Source organism: Channa argus, chromosome 1, assembly GCF_033026475.1.
Source record: "Channa argus isolate prfri chromosome 1, Channa argus male v1.0, whole genome shotgun sequence".
NCBI classification, from domain to species: domain Eukaryota; kingdom Metazoa; phylum Chordata; class Actinopteri; order Anabantiformes; family Channidae; genus Channa; species Channa argus.
In genome coordinates, this window is record NC_090197.1 from 15,702,799 (window position 1) to 15,725,160 (window position 22,362).

At 37.7% G+C, this 22,362-nt stretch overlaps 2 protein-coding genes across 3 annotated transcripts in view; both read left to right on the forward strand.

Annotated features, from left to right (window-relative positions):
• The first annotated feature begins 1,078 nt into the window (after positions 1-1,078).
• Positions 1,079-3,912, forward strand: si:ch211-215i13.3 (brain and acute leukemia cytoplasmic protein). The gene is made up of 3 exons (XM_067501179.1): positions 1,079-1,421; positions 1,688-1,812; positions 2,470-3,912. The coding sequence occupies exons 1-3, from the start codon at positions 1,283-1,285 to the stop codon at positions 2,593-2,595; spliced, it is 390 nt and encodes a 129-aa protein (XP_067357280.1). The 5' UTR covers positions 1,079-1,282; the 3' UTR covers positions 2,596-3,912.
• Positions 3,913-4,226: 314 nt separating this feature from the next.
• spire1a (spire-type actin nucleation factor 1a) overlaps positions 4,227-22,362 on the forward strand; it is a 28,605-nt gene continuing 10,469 nt past the window's right edge. The window contains exons 1-4 of one of the 2 annotated variants that reach the window (XM_067501191.1): positions 4,227-4,724; positions 8,413-8,444; positions 17,458-17,742; positions 19,329-19,454. In XM_067501191.1, coding sequence (XP_067357292.1) covers positions 4,379-4,724; positions 8,413-8,444; positions 17,458-17,742; positions 19,329-19,454 — 789 coding nt within the window. In that variant the 5' untranslated portion in view covers positions 4,227-4,378. The remainder of the gene's footprint in view (positions 4,725-8,412; positions 8,445-17,457; positions 17,743-19,328; positions 19,455-22,362) is intronic. The other variant, XM_067501200.1, reaches the window with a different exon arrangement.

Sequence of the window (22,362 nt, forward strand, 5' to 3'; positions counted from 1 at the left end):
TTTTTAATGCTTTATATAAGCATATTATGAGTAGACACTTTGTTGCATTTCTTGGTTGTACTCCACTATATACTGCATCAAGACTTTGTCAAGGATTAATACGTTTAATATATATGTAACATACACACAAGCACATTCTGGCTGTTTTAAAGCATTGCCAGGTTACTTCCATACTTTATGTTTTCAGCTTTTTACTGCATCAGAAACACTGCACCAATGTGTCATTACTTTAGGAAAAGGTTTGCAGGGAATGTCCTCTTATTTATATATTTAGCTTTTGCAAAACGAAGGTTTTTACAAATGTTATTTAATATATGATTGCATTGACAACTTTTAGCAAATTTATGGCTAAAGTGGAAAATGACAATAGACTGAAGAGATTTTGGCATTACAACTGCTTTAGTTAATATATTACACTTATTAGTCAGGGACCCTGCATGAATAAATAAAGCATTATTCTCAAGATGGGCTGTACCAGATTTAGCTACAGGATCGTTTCCATCAGCAGTCCCCGGAGAGGTAAACACAAACACTAATAGTATCCTTCTTATGAAATTAATACGGATACATGCAAAATTCAATCAAACAGCAGAGCATCAATACAAATTTTTTTTTTTTTTCAAAAACTGGCAACCGGGTTCTTATTGCTTCTAACTGATGAGAAATCGAAGTAATAACTAGATATTATTTTATTAATGTTAACTACAACTTGTCTGTTGTTGACAAACTAATGTCTTGCATTTTTTAATCTTTGGGATTGAGGACAAAGAGAAAACACATTGTGAACACATTATGAATTGTTATAACGCATCTTTTGATAATGAATGATATAGTAATATAACACATTGTCACTTAATTAAAATGTTCAAAAGAGAAGTTATAATTACTGACAAATACATTAGAAATTAGTGTTATAAAGAGTTTTAGGAAATTATATTTTACAGTGCTTATGGTAGTTGTCAAATTAAGGGACTCCAAGTGATTTTGATCGGTAGGATTCTTGCACATTTGCATGATGATGATAATGATGATGGTGTTGGTGACGGTGCACCCGCTCCTCCCTTTGCTGACGCAGATAGCTCCAGAGTGGGTTCCTGCTGGTCAGCTGAGAGAGAGCAGCTTCAACCGGCAGCAGCAGCAGCAGCAACAGCCGTTGAGGATCCGTCCAATGATGCGAACAGAAACACGAATCGAGCTGCAGTAGAGAACCGGGGAGGATGCCGCAACTGATGTGAGACCAACCGAGCCGAGCCCTTGTCAGCTGCAGCTACACCTGTCGTGGATGGTTTTCCCAATGGGTTGTGGAGGTAGTCGGGCGGACGCGATTATTGAGCCGAGGTATCATGAAAGCTGGACCAGGGAGACGGAATCGACGTGGCTCACTAACACGGACGTAGAGACCCCTCTCCCTGTAGCAAACAGTAAGAGCTCACATCGCCTCTTTGTCTGTTGTATTGGGGGGAAAAAATCATTCACTGCACATAAACTACAATAGGCCACATAACACAATCTCTGTTAGTGTCATAAAACATAGCCAAAAAGGGTCCACTAAGATTATTGATCCATTCAAAACACAACAACCCAGCTCTCAACTCTCAGACATCGCACTACACCGTTATCTTTATGTTGAATGAAGCCAGGGCAAACCTGTGGATGTTTAAGTCATAACACTAAGTGTTCTCCAAAGGTAAAGCTCTGGAGACCACCCTGAAGGAGAAGAGGATGGTGAATACAGGCACCCAGTGTGGGAAGCAGGCCCTCAGCACCACCAGCTGCAACCATCAGAGGAGACCCAGACGCTCCTTGAGTGATGTAGGTGTCAATGTTAGCGGCTGAAGTGTGTGTCTTTGTACAGATGATGATAAACAAGATTTTAGAACATGCAACATGAGCATTTATTATTTTATCTAAACTTTCTTTGACAATATCAGCCAATTTGAAGTTTGAAACCTTTAAAGCAAGGGAAATCCAGGAGTATAAAAAATGTTGCTGACGATATAAAATAAGCCAATACACAAAAGAACATAAGTCATTTACAGTAGGTTGCATTTAATAGTCCTGATTTCAGATTCAAAATATGAAACTCTTTCTTTGGTAGATGGCTGCAGGCCTTGGGTAGAAAAGTTGAATAAGTGCATTGTGGTTCTTAACTGTGCTGGAGTAACTATTGATGAGGTGAAATTGATAAATGTAAAAAATTTACCTTTTTACTATTTGATCAACAGTATTTTTTATGTTATGAACGTTTTTGTTTACAAAACTCATATAACTATTCAAAAAGATCAATCCTCTGACCAAAAAAATTATTTTTTTAGCATCTCAGAAACACAGACTGTTGCATTTTATTTGTTTAACGTTTCACTTACTGGCAGTGCTTGAGTGACTCAGGTCTCAGTTTTTAACCCACTCTCTGTCCTGTACGGTGACATTTAACTGATGTGACATTAAAAATCTTACATCTTTTTACAGCAAACCACTCGTGACTCTAAAAGGAGGGCGTCAAAAGAAGCCAGCACTTTGTCTAAGGATGGGCAGCCTGTCAGTATTAACAGCAGTGGAGAAGCTGAATCTGGAAATGTGTGTGACGAAAGATGAAAAAAAGGCTAAAAAAGTGAGGACTCTGTAAAGAAGAATGTTTGTCACGCTGCACTTCACCAGAAGTTTGGGATGACGATTTACAAAAGTGCGTCAATGATGTGTGGTAGTGACTTTGCAAGACTGTGGCTGTTGATCCCAGAGAGCTAAAACATAAGCACCTGCGTACATCTTCATCCAAATGTCTTGGGAGGCTACGTCTTTGTTCTGCCATTGCAAATGCATGTGTGAAGAAGAGAGTGGGCCACAAACAGTGTTCACACTCTCCACCGTGCTTTGATCCCATGCTTATGGTGCTGGTCAGGGAATGTGTCACTGTGTTAAGCCAATTTTATGAAAACAGGAAAAAACTGCTCCATATGCACATGATAATCACAGTATGCACATCAGATGTTTTTCTCTGTGTGGGACCTTCCTAAAGAATTTGCTTCAGTTCCTTGTGCAAGTATTTTCATTTGGTTCTGAAAGAAAAACACTGGATGATGCTGTTTAACCTCAGTCAAAGTTGTAAATGGAACCCGAAGTGCTATTTAAAAGCTGAGATTTGGAGGTTTTGGGCTTGAGGGCGAGAGAGATTATTTTTCAAGCCTTTGATAAACAAATACACCTGCATGTGCCTACAATTTATCCTATATTTAAACTGCTCCTGTGTTCACTTCAACCGTGTTCTTTAACATTTTCTGTTATATTATATGATGTAATACTTTATTCACCCCAGTGTATTGAAACAGGGTAATGTATGTGACTTGCATTGACTGCATGTATAAATCAGTCTCACATTGATTAAGCACTGTTGACACAGGTCTCTGCCAAACATAATCAAAAGAAACATTTCAAATGAAATATTTCGCCTTTTTAGTACATGTGAAATTGAAAACTGCACTAAAAAAGGAAGGAGGTGATTCAGGATGGTTCAGTTGGAGTCTTGGCCCTAAGACAATCTCTACTGACATATAGTTGTGAATGTGAGTGTGAATGGTTGTCTGTCTGTGTGTCTCTCTGTGTTGGTCCTGAAATAGACTGGTGACTTGCCCCCACCACTTGCCCTATGACAGCTAGGATAGGTTCCAGCCCCCTGTGACCCTACCCAGGAAAATAGCTTACAGATAATAGATGGATGGATGATTGTTGGTGGGAAAATTACCTTACAGCAGCTCAAGAGACAGTCTGTGAGTTGAGGAAAGTACATATATTCAGTCAGTATATGTCAGTGTCCACCCTGTTGTCAGTCTATATCAGGGCCAGGGGATCCGTCTCTCTTGATAAATTAATTAAAAAATTACCTCAATAATTTCTGATAAAATAAAAAAAATATTAGTCGAATGTGCATTAAATGTTGTGTCAATAAAGAAATGAGAAAAAAAAAGTTACCTTTATTGTTTTGTCCAACATAGTATAAAAAATGAACCAGGCATTATTGGAAAGTCAAAAGAAAAACTACATGGCTTCAGTTGCTCTTAGTAAATAATTTAAATGCGTTTTGCCGATACAAACCTTCAGAAATTCTCTTTAGACTTTGAATGGACTACAGACCGGATGGCGGAACCTGTTTCCGAACGTGACGATTTCCTGTTTGACGTTGATGAAGGCGTGCCGCGCATTTAAGCGCCGGGCACTAAGACCTCGCGGACCAGGAATCCGTTGTGTACTTGACGGTGAGCCGTTGGTGATCTTCGTTCATACGAGAGAGATAACAGCTGAGTGAGACTCTGTGGATATAAAACATTATTTTGATAACCGAGTGACGTTTCCCTTAAAGATATGTCGTTATAAAAATGTGAGTATGGCTAAGCGATCGGGGACTGACAGCGGAATGTTGACTTCACCGAGCGTTCGTAGGGATTTCTCCACCGATTTCAACGCCGGGGACGTGAACATGGACTGCGGTGACGGAGTCGATGAGGTCTCTGTGGAAGAAATCTTGTCATTGTACAGCCAGCCGATAAACGAGGAACAGGCATGGGCAGTGTGTTATCAGTGTTGTCGGACTTTGTCGCACAATAATCGCAGGAAAAGCTCAAAGTCTGCCGGTGCTTCAGTAGTTGACTATCCGAGGAGGATTGAGGGACCCGGTGATGTGAGGATCAGGAGAGATGGGACTGTGAAATTGCACTTTGAAGACTGCACAGGTAAACTAAGCAAGATCAGACAGGTGTCAGGGTTTATATATAAATATGAATCTGGTAAGTGCACAGTTAAACGATAGAGAATGTTAACCATCTCCACAGGCTGCCAATAATGACTCACTTAATAGGCCAAGCGAGTGAGCATCCCCACAAAGAGGCCATATTGTTGTGGCGGTCTGATTCCAGCCATGTGGTGAATTTGTTTTCAGAAGCCTGATGCTCTTTTTAATTATACATCATAGATAATCTAATGGCTGCTCGATAGGAGAAAGACCAAGAAAGCTGCATTAGTAATAATAATGGCACTCACAACATCATCTGATATTTACATTATAAACATGGCTGATAGTGGTGCTTTATTCAAACCAGATTGTTCAGAGTGGCTGCTTTGAGTTTGAAAGTATGCTCCTGCAGGTCAGTTGGCTCCAGTAAACAACGAACCATCTGATAGATTTAAACTGCAGAACACTTTGGCCGCTGTCCAGGGCTAAGACGTATACCCAGCTTCAGTGCTACAGTGAAAAAAGCTGGAAAAATGTCAAAGACAGATGACTCCTATTGGTGCTAACAGGTCTATTTTGTGTTGTGAATGAGGGAATAAAGTTCAGTGATCCAAAAAGTTTAGTGATCCCAAAAGCTCAGGGTAGGTGCTTGGTGTGGTCTATCTGAGGGAGACATTAAAAACTATAGGAAGCGATTTAAATATTTTGATGAATGCATAGAATGAAATGAAGATGAGCATCTACATGAGATGCATACAGTTGGTCCACACAGTCCTGCTCTTGGAGTTCCAGTTCCTTGCGGGTTTATGTTCCGCTGTCAATATATACCACAAGGAGAAAAATCCCTATATTGTGCTTATTCCAGCTTCTCAACTGTGAATATTTGTTTGTTTGCATAGTCCTTTTATGGGTTTTGCACTGTTGGTTAAACAAAACAAACAGTATGAAGATAATGTTTTTTTCCTTACCCATTCTGGCATCTTTTTTTTTTTTTTTGCTGGTGATTGAACTCAAATTAAGGTACTCATCAGGTCAAGCCATAATTTACTTTAAAAGCATTTAGTTTTGTGTTCTAGTTGACAGCAATGTGCAGTTAATGGACAACAGGCATATCAAGTAATTCCAGTCCTGTTCTCTGGAATGTCTCTTAATATAGTTTGTGATTTACACCTGGGAAGCAAACTGTAGGCAACCTTGTTCCCTGGTTCACATAAAAGATAAATCTTTTCTTGTATAGTCCCAGATTTGATAGCAAGGCTGAAAACAGACACAACTCTGTTACCTGATGACAGCTGAGAACCTGTAATGTATTCCTTAGAAAATAAATGAATGAAAGGTGCTTCAGCACTGCTTGTTCTAATACACTATTTCAAGTTTGCAAAGAGGTGTCTCAGATGTTACAAAGCACTGTACCCTAACAGCTGCACTCCAACCTGGGTGTAGGGAGGAGGAGGTGTGACTGTCAGGAGAGCCTCTGGCCCTGTGGTTATGTCCTATTTCTCCTGGGAACCTATTAGCTACCTTTGTTAATCCCCCCTACCCTGTTTATTTTCCCCCCTGTCCCTCTCTTCTGGTAACCCCATAGCCCAGGTCTCTTTAATTTCATACAACCATTTTTAAAATATATTTACTGTGTCTGGAAATTACATTCCTAGAATAAACAGATTGGGCAAAGACTGAGTGTTGTTGCGCAGCCAAAAAAACAAACTAACATGACAGACGGACTTTAGAGATCTGACTGCAAATAATTTTGAAGACTAAATGGGAGAGTCCTCTGCTGCTCCTCTGTCTTGTGGCTGAAGAATTAGGCCTACCCATGAGGGAGACATGAGATTGAGCTTCTAGTACCTCAGCAGCTACTTCAAGAGTTTACTACCACAGCAGAAAATCAATGCTCATTCAACATGCGTATAGCGTGCATGAGTCAGTGACAAGGTGGCAAGATTTGTCCAGCACCCAGACCCACCAACGCTAAGCTCTACGACTTCTCTGACTGATATCGCCTTAAAGATTTTGTCTATAACCATACACTGTTACTATGATTCAATCGCTGCAAACAAGAAGGCGTTTATTTTTGTGATTGCCAGCAAACAGTCTCACTAATTAATAATAGAGTTTAAGCCCAGTCTTATTTTAGACTCTTGATTTGACATAAACAACGATACTGCTGCAGTCAGATCAATTCATGTGGAGCACGGTGGGGAATATATTCACTTACACTTTGTGTTCCATAGAACAGGGCCAGACCTAAAATGCTGCATCAGAAAGATAGATGTTTAGACCATGATTTTGATAAATAGTTATTACATACAGTTTTGATTATGTCTTTTTTGTCTACTTGGTGCATTTAGTATTAATTGTGGTGATGCTCATGCAGTTAATTTCATCTCATTTCATAGGTTTAAATGAGGATGTAAGTAGGTCTGTTTGAGGAATCAGCTTCTATATTTTATTCTATTTGAAGCCAATGATGAGGAAAAGGAAAATCCACTCAACTGTCTGTCCTATTCTCTCATTGAACGGGACTGTTGGTGACACTGCATGCTGCTCCAAATATGCACTCTATGGTTTCCAAGCCCTAGGAGAGACCAGGGCCCTGGCCAAGCCACTTTATCTTGGCTTGGCCAAACAGAGGGCCTAGTGTTTCCCAGATGACTCTGGGAAACACGAGGATGAAGGTTTATTTTTTCCTACTGTTTGGTAGCTGTAATTTATAGGGTTCTGTACAGAGTACTACACTATGACCCAAGTGTTTTTTGTCTTTTTTTATTTGTGGCCGTTAAATTTCTGCATAGATGGATCTAAGTAGTCCTGTGTTTTGGGAAATTACTGGCAGCCTCAATTGAAGATTTAAACTTAAATCCTTAACTTTAACCTTAAACCTGTATTAGCGTTCAGAGGAATAGTACACTTGTTAGTGATTTATTTAGCAAAATTGAAAATGAATCAGATAGGCCCATTGTAAGTTAACTTATTGACTGTTGAGTGTAACAAAATGTGTACGGTTCATGTACTTTCAGCTGCATGAAAAATGCTAAAATGACTGGTCTTTTAAAAAGCTAGCGTCAGAACAAGAGCTAAGATTGTCAAAGCTTGCTGACTTGTATTTTTTTGTCCATTAATGGAAAGTGAATATATCCTTAAAAAAAATCTAAATTTTTGTAATTCTCAATATTATTAAGAACAGATTATTAGTGTACTGTCAAAGCTAATGGGCCACATTCAGCCTCATAGTAAGAGATTTTGATTTGTTTTTACAAGTTTTAAAAAACTTTAAAGATTTTTTTCATGCAATGGATGTATGAAACATCACCACTTTCAGACCCAAGAGGCAGGTTTTTACACCTCAGTTTGCCCAAGGCAGTGTCAGCGGCTCCACAGAAAACAATCACTTATTTGCTCACTAGTTTTACAGTTCTGTGTGGAGCTGAAGTAATTGAGCTTCTCAGCTCTTCTTGTTTGGCTACATTTAGTCTTGATTCAAACATGAATTGATATTTGATGCTTCTGTAACCTCTTATGAACACCCCCCCCCCCCCACATTACATTACAGTACAGTACATGGACATGCACCATTGCTTTGCTTATATGTCTTTTACAAATAAATACTTGCACAGTAGGAAACCATCCTCTGTTTTCATGTGTGAATAATTTTCCTATTTTTCCCCCCCTCTCTTCTGTCATTACAGATAAATACAGATCAGCCCAAACAACACTAAAGGTGAGTTTCACATCATACTTAGTTGCCTCCAAATTCAGTTTAGGGCTTTTCTTTCCCAGTAAATGCTAAAGCAGTTAAATTCAGTTTAAATGTGTGGATTATACAGTTACTACATTTATTTTCACCCTTCAGCCATCACCTGCATTATTTAGTTCTCTTATCACATTAACACTGTCAAAACTATTTCAGAATCTGTTTTCACAACTTGCCTAACAGTGATGCTACAAGTGAACATGACATTGGCCTTAAATAAAAACAGTTCCTTAACATTGAGCCAATTGGAATTAATGTCAAATAATTAATAGCATTGTTGAAAATGCCAGTGTTTTCTTGTGTAGGGCATATTTACCTCCCTGCAGAGACTGGTAGAAATCTGCATGGTCAGTCACATCAGCAGAGTCATTTGTAAACATGACACTGCATAGCAAGCATAGATGGTATCTGCTTTCTTGGCTTTTTACCTCTGTGTAGACAGATGGACAATACATTTCAGAGCATTCAGCATCTGAATTTTTACCTAACTAATAATAGAATGCCTGACGATCTTTAAAGTATTTTCCCAAAGCTAATTTGTGACCTGTAAAGGACTAAACATGACTGACGAGTAGCGCTGTACAAATGTAACACTCTACTTTGGTTAATAGTTATTTTGTGTGTGCGTGTCACTGTAATGCAGAGGAGCACTTAGAAAAGAACCAATGCCAATATACATACTTAAAAATTAGCATCAAAAAACGCATACATTGGACATGTGGCCAAGTGTCTGTTTGACCAAGTATGGTACTAATGTATGGTCCATGGTATGGTTCTTTTGCTTTATCATGTGTTCATAGACTAATTACACAGTCCTCTGTTGACTCTGAGCAACCAGATTGTCTTCATGTTTGTCTTGTCATTCATATGATTACAGGTATGCACAGTATTTCCAAGGCTCAGGTCATAGAGAATACCTCAACCTCATGTCAACACTGTTGACATCCCATGGCTGAATTGTGGCAATTCATTCAGTGACAGAAGTATAAATGCTAAACATAGGTGTTTTACTTTGTCATATATTATCATATATTATATCCTCTCATCATCTTCTGCCTATGGTAACTTTGCTATTGTAGTTGATGTTGAGTTGCTCCTTGCGTGACTTGCTTTTCTAGCAATGTGTTACCATGAACTGACCCTAAACAGGGTGTGTTTGTTTTGCTGGTTTCATAGAAATATGTCTTACACAATAGATGTGAGTTCACACCTTTTTTTTATTTTTTATTTGTTTGTTTGATTTGATGTTCTGTTACTCGTTTATTTCCCTCACTGATTGATGTAGCATAAGCATAATGTGTGACATTTTATGAAAGCAAGCTGATAATTTGGCTTTTTAATCACATTAAACTTACGAATACTGATTTAATACTTATTGATCCCCATGGGAAATTGTTGTTAGACAACCGCACAAAGCGATGATGCTTCTATAGAAGTTTTAGTGTCTTATCCAAGGTCCCATAAAAATGTGTTCAGGAGGCACTGAGGATTGAACTCAGGGAATCATCCCTGGGTTTGATTGTCTCATCAAGTGACTTACTCTGTTGACATGGGTAAATAATATACCCTCTAAACACAACAAGCATGTCAGGGCTTGACATGAAGCTTTTGTAGACCACTAGCTGAGCTGATTTACTTGGTAAATCAGCTCAGGTTTGTATACCATTACCTGGTATACAAACCTACAAAATGTTGGCCATGAAAAGATAAATGGAATAAAAAGGGGTTTTGACAATAATTATATTATTATACAAAACAGAAAAATGATAGTTAACAGTAATACATAATCTCTAGTTTTCAAAAATATTTTTGTAAAAGTTGGGGCAACTGTTGTTCAGCTGGAGAGTCATCCACTAATATCAGAGTAATAAAAAGCATTACTTTGATTAAGGGATTTTAATTTTAAATCAATTAATGATATTGTTTTCAGATGTGAGTTTTTGTTTAAAGTCAAATAAATAAGTAAATTTTTTTTTTAAGGTTTCAGTGTTTTATCTGTCTTTTCAATTTTTATTGATTGAGAAGGCAGAAATACTACAGCGCTAAAGTGACCCAAAAAGTAATCAAAAGACTTGCCATGTTGATATCCCTGACTTTTTGGATGTCGTTAGTAAACATTTGGAGATTTTATGGTGTGGTTGAGCTGACAGATTTCGGGAGCATCTCACATTGATGTAAAATCATAAGTCTGTTTCAGTTTACTGGTCAGCTTATGGGCAGCACGGCAGTGGAGTGGCTAGTGCTGCCACCTCACAGCTAGAAGGTTGCTAGTTTGCATCATTGGTCAACTGTGGCATTTCTGCGTTTCTTGGCATGTTTGCCACCTGTGGCTTTCAAGGGTTTCCTCCGGGTACTATGGTTACCTACAACTGTCCAAAGACATGCATACTAGGTAATTGGTGACACTGAAATGCCTGTAGGTGTGAATTGTTTTTTCTTTGTATGTTGGCCCTGAGAAAAAGACTTGCGACCTGTTTAGGGTGTACGCCTCTCGCCCAATGACAGCTGGGATAGGATCCAGCCCCCGCACGACCCTACACAGGTTAAGCGGTAACAGATGATGGCTGGATGGTTAGCATATTGGGGATATTTAAATATTTCAATTCTACTAGATTGTGATGATGGGAACTCATTACCATTAACCCCAGCATAGCTTTACTGCTGTGGTTGTTAAATATATAATGCTACTTATTGAGAAAATTCAGGCAGCTTCTTTTAACTTTAGCAGAATTTGGTCTTTCAGAAGGGACAGGTTTAAAGACGGTCTCTGTGTTTGTTTAAACACCGTTAGTTCTGTTTTAACCAGCAATAGCATCGATCAGCGCTAAACGATCAGCAAAATGTGAATTTCTACACTTTATAAGAATGCGAATATTTTACTATGTTCAAATAGGTGAATGCTTTGTCTGTAACATGTATCCACAATATTAATGCTACATGAAGTTATTGTGAAGTTGGTAAACAAAATGGAATGAAAAATAAAATGAGTTGGCCTCTGGACCTAAAATCAGAGATTCTGAAACTTTAAGGTCAAACATGCTGCACACAACTTTACAGTAAAATAAGATTTTAAAAACCTTGTAGGGGGGCAACATATATAAATCTATGTTTGGGAATCACTGCAGAATGTTACATTTATTTTCGTTTTTTCTAACTGCATGACCCAGTCCACTAACCCAATCTTAGTTTACTTGCCCCAGGCAAGTGTTCATGTCAGGTCCTGAATGTTTACAGTGCATACATGACTATGTTAGCATGCTAATATTAGCACATAGCACTAAACACAGATGTCCCAAAATACAGTTTAGCCATACAGCTGCCTCACAATGAACAATACTCCATGATTGTTTCAGTTGCTATGTTAGATTTGTTTTATGTTCTTAATGCACTTCAACCCCACAATATCTTTTTTTTTTTTTCTCACTTGGGGAATTGGTTCAGTACACACAGCGACAAAAACGCAGTATTACTTTTTTTAATTGATTATAAATAGCGGAACTCTCACATTTTGGCGATAGCCTTGTGTCCATTTTGGCTGAGTGTGTTTGTTGTGTCTCAGTCTGAGTCAGCCAACTAATCAGTTAGCCTACTGCACTCATGCCGCTGATTCTACACACAAACCTATTTGAGCTAATCACTGTTTGGCCCACTTTTCCTCCCTCACACGATAGCACTTGTATTTGGGGAATCAAATTGAAACCAAATCTACAGATTTGTTTTGTTTTTTTTTTTCTTTTTTTACTTTCATTGAAACTGGTCATGGGTTGGCTTATCTTTTGTGGTGTTCTGTTATCATCTTCATTGTTAGTTATAAGTATTTTTTACAACCGAAGAATTCATATGAGAGGTCTGTTGTAGCTTCGTGATAAACTTGACCCATTTTGTCTTCAGTCCAAGATTAAGGTGAGATTAGTTGTAGTATCCTATTAGGAGTTTTCCAGGTTGCCAGGTCTGGTCAGGTCCTTGTAGCTCAAATTTTGGGCCAAGCTATTCATTTATCAGCACAAGGCATGAAGCAAAGCCTTGGATTTTGATTGAAATCTAGTAACTGTACTCACTATACTGCATGTTGTCCTACAGAGGGATTATAAGGTTACATAATAAGACACACATTGACTAATTATATCCATGTTTTTCTAACTCTGTTTGCTCATAGACCTGTTCTTTGTAGTTTTTAAAGTACATTTCCAGAATGTGAGAGTTAACTGCTTAATGTGTGACTGGATGTACAGTAGATGTGCAGGTGCTTTCTCTCTTCTCGATAAAGACTGTTTCTAATTATTTTCTGCTCTGATCTCAGACTGCACATCTTGAGGGAAAGGGAGGGAGAGAGAGAATGTGTAGCCAGAATTTTAATGGAAGATTTTTTGGGTCAGTTATTTGTATCTCTGTTAATACTTTTTATATTTATATATATATATATATATATATATATATATATATATATATATATATATATATATATATATATATATATATATATATATATATATATATATATATATATATATATATATATATATATATATATATATATATATATATATATATATATATATATATATATATATATATATATATATATATATATATATATATAAACTGCATATTGGTAGCTCCACTTAAAAGCATACAGCCACAGGAATGCTATTTATTGAGTAGTCTGAACACTTTCAGTCAGGGATTCCTTATTTTGGGGGGAGGATGTCTTCCATTTGTTTGACATGCCAAAGTCAAGAGGAGACAAAAAAACACACGAAAATACTGCTTGAAAATGAAATGCAGCAATGGCCCCCCAGACTGTTTAGAATCCAAAATTCTGTGGTTACATGGCATGTGGTTGTTTATTTATTTTTTTCTGACATAGAAGCTCCCATGGTGTGCACCATGTGTTAGTATAGCTATTAGCCCTAAAAATATATTATGCTCTTCACAGTGTCATGTATTTATGAGGCAGCTGTTTTTTTTATTTTATTTTAAATGTTTGGACTTACTTGCACACTGATGTCTAGACATTATGTGTGATATCAGAGTTGCGCATCCAGATGGACATTTTCTTTTTCCTTTGTTCTTCCACTTTACATCACAGAATGCAAACGTGACAGCTTTTGACAAGGATATGTGAAAGAGCAGCATCAAATTCTGTTTCAGTAAGAACTAGTGAAGCTGCAGACCAGAGAGCATCCCTTTGTGCAGAGAAAAAAACTCGAGATTTACTCCGCTTATGTAACTGTCTGTGTTGTGATGGCATTCGTCTACTACTGCAGGACATGCTGAAGGCGGCTTCTGTGGTACTGCTTTGTGAACTCTGAGTGCCCCAGTGATTGCTTTGGCAGTAACTGCAAAGGCAAGAGTGTGATTGTGTTAAAACGGACCCAAAAAGTATGTCATGGCAGTTGTTGTAGTCTGCAAGAATATAGACGTTTGCTTTCAGGTTTAAAATAGTTTTTAATGAAGTCCATATTGTTGACAGCAATATTTTACTGCTGTGGTAGCCTTAACACTACCTTAAATTGACTTTCAAAATGTCATTAATCAGCAGTTATACTAGATTTAACACATGGCAGAGATAGTGACTTCAGTTTGGCAACTAATATTAACGTACAGATTAATAATTAAATAAAGGACTCAATGCTACATGAGCTTGTTGTGTTTTTGTTTTGTTTTTTAAATACAGGCAACTCATTCTTTGACTGTCTGCATGGGGAGAGAGCCTGTGTTGGTTTGTTACTCTTTACTTAGTTTCACCATCAAAGAGTCAGTGTTTGCTAAGTAGATAGCTTTACTAATTGTAATTAGCTTGAGCTGTGGGTAAGTGGGAAAAAAAATTTAGGGAATATTTTAAGGGTTACGGTCCACTTTAGAATAAGGATATCTTTATATTCAGCTATGTATGTATTCTATCTATCTATTGCATAAATAGTTTTAGTACAAGTTATGCTCCGATTCTGGAATTCAGGTTTTGACATGATGAAATTTTTTCCTTCAGGAAACAGAGGCTATTAATGAATAGAAAATTCCCTTCATATTTGTCGTTATCTGGAGGCTACCTCTGATGCGTATCTTTATGGGAAAAGGAGACTCTAGTATAAAAGAAGTCCATTGTTGGAACATTTCCTACCCCTGGTAATGATGTCACGCAGTAGTATCTTAAATTGGAGCATGAGAAAAGTTGGAGATCCTCATTTTTGAGGATTGTTCGGATAATAATGAATTTAGTAAACCGCCTGTCTCGCCTGCATGGAAACTATATTTCTCTTCAGTGATACTGTTTTTTGTTGTTGTTGTTTTATTGTTTGTTTGTTTTTTTGGCACCCCAATGACTCATCTAATTACATTTCTTGAGATGCCTTTGAAAATGAGGGCAATTGCCTCACTTGTGGCAAGCTTCCGCATATCCTGGGTAGAGCCTGGTTATTGTTAGTGGTTTGCTACCAAGCATTTCAGCATGTGGCTGAAACCCAGCTATGGAATTTCTGTGTTTCACAACTGCATTTATCAACATACTTGCTCCTCTCCTTCCTCCTATTGCTCCTATGCTTTGTCTGTTTGCCTGATCCATTTGAGTCAAAAGTATTCATTTGACATTGTAATGTGTAGTTGGAAAAACCAAGCACCATTCTTTTTTTCTTTCCTGGTCAGCCCTTCCGCAGGCTGGGTACAAAGCTGACTATTGATACTCAAGATGTCTCTTCCCCATTCTATATAAACTCTAGTTGTTTCAATAACTATAGCACATGTTGTCCTACAGATGGATTATAAAGTTACATAATAAGACCCTACAAAATAGGATGTATATTTTAGATCTGGAACAGATTATCAGCTGCACACAGAGGCGGTTGCTAAATGATAAGTGATCTTTCTCTAGTGTCAATACGATGAATGGGTTATTGCTGAGGAAACTCTGAATAAAGATTACTTTTATGGTATTGGACCTTTTGGAAATTTGGACATTTGGAAAGACTGGATTGGAGAGCCAAATTGTATGGTGTAGTTTGACTAAAACATTTTCTGTTAACTATAGTTTATCATCATTTGAAGGTCATAGTATGTAGAACCATGTAGTTTGGTGAAAACAATGTATTTACAAATTGCTAAATGATTCTTTTAAGGTGGCATGGTGCCTCAATGGGTAGACCATCTGGTTGGGACACAGAGGGCCACAGGTTTGAATCCCAGCCCACCACCCCCGCCCCCGCCCCTTGGTGGCTGGGCGGGATAAAATGGGAGGGTTGTGGCAGAAAGGGCATCCAGTGTAAAAACTCATGCTAAATAAACTCAGAACACATTCCGCTTTGGCAACCCCTGAAGGGACAAACTGAAAGCTGTTGCTAAATGATTCTTTTATAGGTTAAGAAAAGTATATTTTTCATAGAATAAAAACAACAAACCTCTGAAAACATTCAAAACAAGATCACAAAGAACAGAGCTATTTTATAATCATATCATAAAAAGTTGATGCTTGCACAGCTTCTATGACACATTCTTCCAAAAAAGCTCAATAGCAAAAACCAAAAGACAGCTTAATAAGGCTTTATTAAACAGGTGTGTGTCTCTTTGACTTTGTACTATATGTCATGTCAGTTATGTAATGATTTTTCACATTGGTTGCTGAAGCCAATGAGCCCAAACATGCTTAGTCAACACCCTTTTCTTCTGTGCACTACACTCCCAGATTGTACAGCCAGATGCCTGCTGCTCCCTTGCACCAAACCCAAGCATAGCCAGGAATACCTGTTAACACCAGCTTCACAAACATCAACACATTATTATTTGGACACCTCCCTTTTTCAACAATGTGGCTCCATGCCCTTCTGGATGAGAACATACAGTACAGTAACGAGTCACAGTATGTTCCCCCTACTGGAGCGCTTTGCTGATTTTATTTATTTATATATATTTTTACCTTAACAAAACCACTTTTAAATAGTTGCCAGTTTTAAGTAGAAAGCAAACTTGGATTAATAAAATATAAAAAATTGTTATTGTTTTTCTACAGAATAGTGCAGACATATAGAAGGTCATTCTGTTTGCTACTTATGTAAAAATCTGCGGGAATTTTTTAATTCATCATCAGCTGTAGTATAAAGAGTTCTCAGTTAGTGACAATCATGTTTATTCTAAACCATTGTACTGTTCAGTTTGCATGCAGGGTTGTGCTCTGTAAAAACACTGGAACCTGTTACTCATTGCAAACATGAAAACGTAGTTCAGCATGGCGAGTGAGCTAACCACAGAGAAGCACAAACAAATAGATAGCAGACAGCGATTTCTGTTAAGAATATCCACAAGGTTCCAAACACTGCACAGATCCACAGCAGTATTGCAGTGACACAACTCATTTCCGAATATTATACTATATTCCAAACACGTGTCAATAAGGTTCATCCGACTGTCCTGGGATGACACTGCAGAGCAGAGCCAACAGGACATGATGCAGTGAAAGAACAGCTTGTTGTAGCCCAGTGGAAATTTGAGACCTTAAGCTGAGTTGGAACAAGCAGCAAAAAGATGGGTCATAGCCTCTTTATAGTAAATGAAGGAAAGCCATGCTAATGACATTTTGGTAATTATCATTCTGTCCACTATGGCCTTTTTTTATCTTATGACCATGTGGCTTGACATGCCTTTCTTCACATTTGTTAAGCTGAATTCATTTACTGTAGATTTAACAAAGACAAGGTTGTGTGATGAAATTAGATTTGTTCCATGAGTATCGGCCAGGGTGCCATTTAGTTGTGGAGCAGCATGCACGGAGAAAACTTGCTCATAAGTGTGTGTGTGTGTCTGTGTGTGTTTGAAGCAACTAAATGTGAAAATGCCACTGAGCAGCTATAACACTGAAAAATTTCTACAGTATAATGTCCATATTGTTTCAGTCTTTGTGACTGAAAGATCAGAGGATTTCAATTTCTTAACCTATTGTGTAGATGTACAGTTTTTATACAGAATAATTAAAAATGTGTCATTTGTCCCATAGGTTATTGATTCGCTTGGTGTCATGATCTACAAAGCTCTGGACTATGGCCTCAAAGAAAATGAGGAGAGAGAACTAAGTCCACCACTGGAGCGCCTGATTGACATGATGACTAACAATGAAGAAACCAGTAGTGACCCCTGTCCCGACGAAGGGTATGAGGCCACAGTGGAGGAGGAGGAGGAGGAGGAGGAGGAGAATGATGAGGATGAGAAAGAAGTAGAACTGGTCTCTGCTACCACCACTGGCACAGTCAGCAGAATTCGCAGCTATCAAGATGTTATCACGGTAGGTTGTTGGAGGCTTATTTTAAAAGATGTGACAGCAGAGGGTTGTTTTTATATCTTTTACACACAGTGCTGACAAGTGGTAAGTCCAATGGCAAAATTAGCACTGAATGATGTGGAAGTAGAGGCTAATGACCAGTATCTGTCATTCACCTTTTATTGGAGTGTGGATTAGGCTGCATGTTTTTGTCTAGACCTGACCTGAGCCTGAGAGTATGGTGTCTGAACCCATCAAACATCTTGTATTTCATTAAAAAACCAGCCCGATGTAACTGAGCTGCTGCCTTCTGAATGTACTTACACAGATCAGGGATAACATTATGGCAGAGCCACTATATTGGATTCCATTAAATTGCACCGGTGGTCATAATGTTATGCCTGGTCCTCATCATTCAAAAATTTGAAATTCATTTAATAGTTTACTGTGAAAATTTCATAGTTATGACAATAATCTTTTTTAAAAAATGTTCTTACTTTTTACTTTCTTTTTTATTTTACCTCATGCTTTCACAGAGCAGTGAACCCATCCATCCAACATATATGTGGGGGATAGGTTTGAAACTTTCACAACCTGATCAGTCATTATAATAAACCTGCTGATAGCTCGGTTTACTGCCATGTTTATCCTCACCCCTAACTCCCATGAGTGTACATTACATTGCGTGAAGATGACAGCAGACATATGGACTAGGATGACAGGACTCATTAAGTACAGTTAATGAAGAGTTTTTCCTTTTTGTTTTTGTAATCATAATTCTTATAATTTAACGTCACTAGATGGGAAAGAAAATACTTTCTGCTGTGCAACTCATTCCTGTGGCTAGACAAGCCCATGGAAATGCCATGAAAATATGTCATTCATCTGGTTTCTACTATTGTGTTGCTGGAGGTAATTTTCCAGCTAATCCATTACTTGAGCAGGCGGCCTTAATTTTCATAATCAAACTTAAATACTAGAAGGGTCAGAGCTTTAAATGGTGCATGATTGATGCCAGTCAGATGGTGTCCTTGCCATTGAACAATCAGGTCTGAACTGTTGATTGTTGTTAGTTTGCATGGTATTATGTTATTAACCATTTCACTTCAGTGGTATGGTTGGATGAATAGTAGCGTTGACCTGTTAGTCCACCATTTATGATTCTGGCTCAAATATCTCAACTATTTGATTGCCATGATGCACCGATGTTTTCTGGTTGATCACTGACTTTTGAAACCTTGACGTTTTCTCTAGTGCCAACATAAATTATATTTTTGACTTCAGTTAAATTTGTTAAAAACATTATCATGTAATTTGCCCCAAATGCACCTACCCCTGACTTGTAATCACTTTGGTGATCCTTTGACCTTCCATCATTTAGTGCTAATATCATGTTAGAATTTTAAATTGACCAGTAACCCTGCTCAAATGAATGATTTCCCATCCACCTAAGCTATACAGTGCCTATTTGGCACTAACTAGCAAATGCTAGCATGCTAATACACTGAATAAAGATATTGCCTATTGTAAGGTAGACAGCATGTGCTTTACGCTAGGCATGTCTAATTATTATATTGTATAACCCTTGCTTACAATTTTCCTCTCTACAGCTATGTTCTTCCCATCTGCCCAGTCCATCAGATGCCCCCATTCATTATCAGGCAGTGTGTCGTGCTCTCTATGCTGAGACCAGAGAGCTGCGCACCTTTCTGGAGAAGATCAAGAATGCAAAGGAGGTATGAAGATTTATTCTGCCAGTCATTGATAAATCTCAGTGTTTCCCCCTACAATAGTGCAGGCATGCTGGGCTGCTACTTAACGTCTCCCATTTAGGTACGAAGTGATCCGAGAGCTGCTGTTGTTGTCTTAGCTACATTTTACTGCCTATCATACATCCACTCCACTCTGTTTTTTTACAGGAAGACTTACAACCATCCATCACCTTGAGATAGATGTTGATGAATTACTAAACTCTGTAAGATTTGTCGATTGCTGGCCTAAAAGGCACCATTTAATTGCTCATTGCCCCCTCCTCCCGAGCTTGGTGAGGAGCAGCAAGTCTTAGTGAGTGAATAAAGAGATGGAATGGTGTTAGCGGAAACAAATCTCTAAATCTGAGAAATTTGAACATTCTTTTCTGAATGTTTCATAGCGGTTGTATTCCAAAACACAAAGACATAGTCACACATCCACATAACCTTGCAGGAAGGATTTTGTTTGTGTTCATGTCCAATGGTCACACAGATGTACAGACCTGAAACTGAATGCATGTCATTTTTACAATGCCAAGCAATAACATTAGGTCTGGCAATAGGATTTTGTGCTGTTAAACCAGGTCCACATATAAGTGAAAATAAATTATATTAATGGGATGTTTAAATTCAATTTTTTAAAATAGTGACATTTATGAATATAGAAAAGTCATACATTGTCTTTCATAACCGATATAATCATGATTAGTAGTAATATTGTGTGAATAGGGTAAATAGTAGAAAAGATTGTGAATCTTTTCTAGGGGAAACACTGAATTTGAGAATCATGAGAATAGATGAGAACAGTATCATTTTAACCCTTGCAATAGCAACCACTTTTAGAATTAAAAGCCCTGCTGTACAACCCTCATTCCATTTTCCATGGAAAAAAGCACTTTATAGTCTACTTTAAACTTAGGCTGTCTGTAAGCTAAATTGAATCGGACTCTATTAAAGTGTTTTAAGTTTCACTTTTTTTTTTTTCTCCAATAGTTTAGTGACTGCTGTGATGCAAAAACATAATTGTTGTGGCTTGTTTTGTTGTTGTACCAGTGACTGGCTTCCTTTACAAATTGTGAATAGAGTTCAGTGTATTTGTAATTTGTAGATACAGCAGCTGTAGTATATTTGCAGTTTGAGGTTTTGCGACACAAATAATTTGATAAAACTAAGTCACAGTCTGCGTTTGGATTATATTTGAGCCTGTGTGATTCACCACAGTGTTCCATCAGATGTCATTTGTTCCTGCCAACATGAACTGTGTTTGTTTTGTCTACATTGTTTTGGAAGAAACAAACACACTACACTGTTCCACAAAAGGTCAAAGTGTTCCACAGATTCCCTCCGACAGACCCTGAAAGGAGCAGGTTGAGGCTAAAAGTGATCAAAACTGACAGAATTTGTGGAAACAAATATTACTGTGTATCGGCTTGTGCGTATTATGATAACAGGGAGATTTTGATTAATTTCCCCTATTATGACTTTTTCATCCATGTTCTCTGTTTCATATGTGTGTGCTTCATAATATGATGTAAAATCATTCTAAAACTCAATGTCTGGGACACCTATTAATTTGTACTTCCATCTGACTCTGTGACAACTACTAAGCCATATCGCATCACTCCAACAAGGCTCAGGAAAATAGAACAGGGTGAAAATGATTTTAAACACACTGTTACTTTGATAGGTTCAGAATTGACAACATCCATGAGCCTCATTTGAAAAACGAGGACTGTAAAACATGGGCACCATTTCTCAGAATGTAGTCCTGTTCTGTGTGGAAACATTCTCAGGCACTGTAGAAAACGGGAAGACTTTTTAATTTAATCTTTTTAATCTTTAAACCTGTCAAAGGTCTGCTATCTAAGTGGTAGTTTTATTTGTTACTGGAATAATGGAGTATTATTGAATTGTGAACATCAGATAGTTCTGTACAGAGCTTGTCCTTCACTTAACCATTTATAACAGACATCCACTGAAGTTCTCGAACACTTAATATGCTTTAGCTTGAGTTTGACCTAAATGAATGGGACAGATTAATTTTACTGCCTAATATGTACACATACTTTATGACTTCTGCAGAAGAATTTATCTTATGTAATATATGGTTATTAAATAAAGTATAACACTATTACAGCTATTTAAGGAGCTTACAAGTAGGGAGCAAGACGCTGCAGGCGCTGCTTTGCACTTCTCGCAGCACTGGATACCACTGCATAATTGCTAAGGGGTAGCTATACACTGTACTACTTATCACACATGCTTACAAATCAGAAAGATTGTCCATGAGTTTTACTTTAAGTTTCTATTGGAGTTATTGCAATTTTGTGTTTGTTCATCTACTTTTTCTCTCTGGATTTTTCTAGCCAGCCTAGAAATAACACAAAACCCTACATTTACTTTATAAACAGTTTCAAGGTATTGTCATCACCGAAAGAGGAGGGACACCTGGTTAACAAACGTGTAGCAGTAATGCATTTAGATATTAGAAGAGGGAGATCACAGACAAAAAATATTATGCTTAGGTAGGTAGAAGGAATGCCTTTCAGCAATAAACATGGGTGTGGAGGAATAGATGTTTTAGATGATAAGAAAAAAAGCAGCTGCAGCCGTCAGCAGAAAACCTTTAAGGCTGAGGGTGCTCGTGTATCATGTTTAATAAAAACTTTGAATAACCTGAATTTGAAATGAGCCCTTTTTTTCTTTTTTACATAGATGTGTTTATGATAAATTCTTCAACCAGCGTTCAGTAAAGTACTACTCACTTGAAAGGCCAATGGGAAAACATGTTTAAAATGTAGCCAACAGAGTAATGTCCAGAATATAAAAATAGATTGAATGAATAAAATGAAAAAGGCACCAGTCAACAAGGAGGATGGTCCTTAACCACATT

Bases quoted from the DNA above. Each gene is read 5' to 3' on its own strand.
- si:ch211-215i13.3 (XM_067501179.1), top strand. From the start codon at position 1,283: ATGGTTTTCCCAATGGGTTGTGGAGGTAGTCGGGCGGACGCGATTATT. The intron at 1,422-1,687 runs GTAAGAGCTCAC...TGTTCTCCAAAG, and splicing joins CCCTCTCCCTGTAGCAAACA to GTAAAGCTCTGGAGACCACC. The intron at 1,813-2,469 runs GTAGGTGTCAAT...ATCTTTTTACAG, and splicing joins CCAGACGCTCCTTGAGTGAT to CAAACCACTCGTGACTCTAA.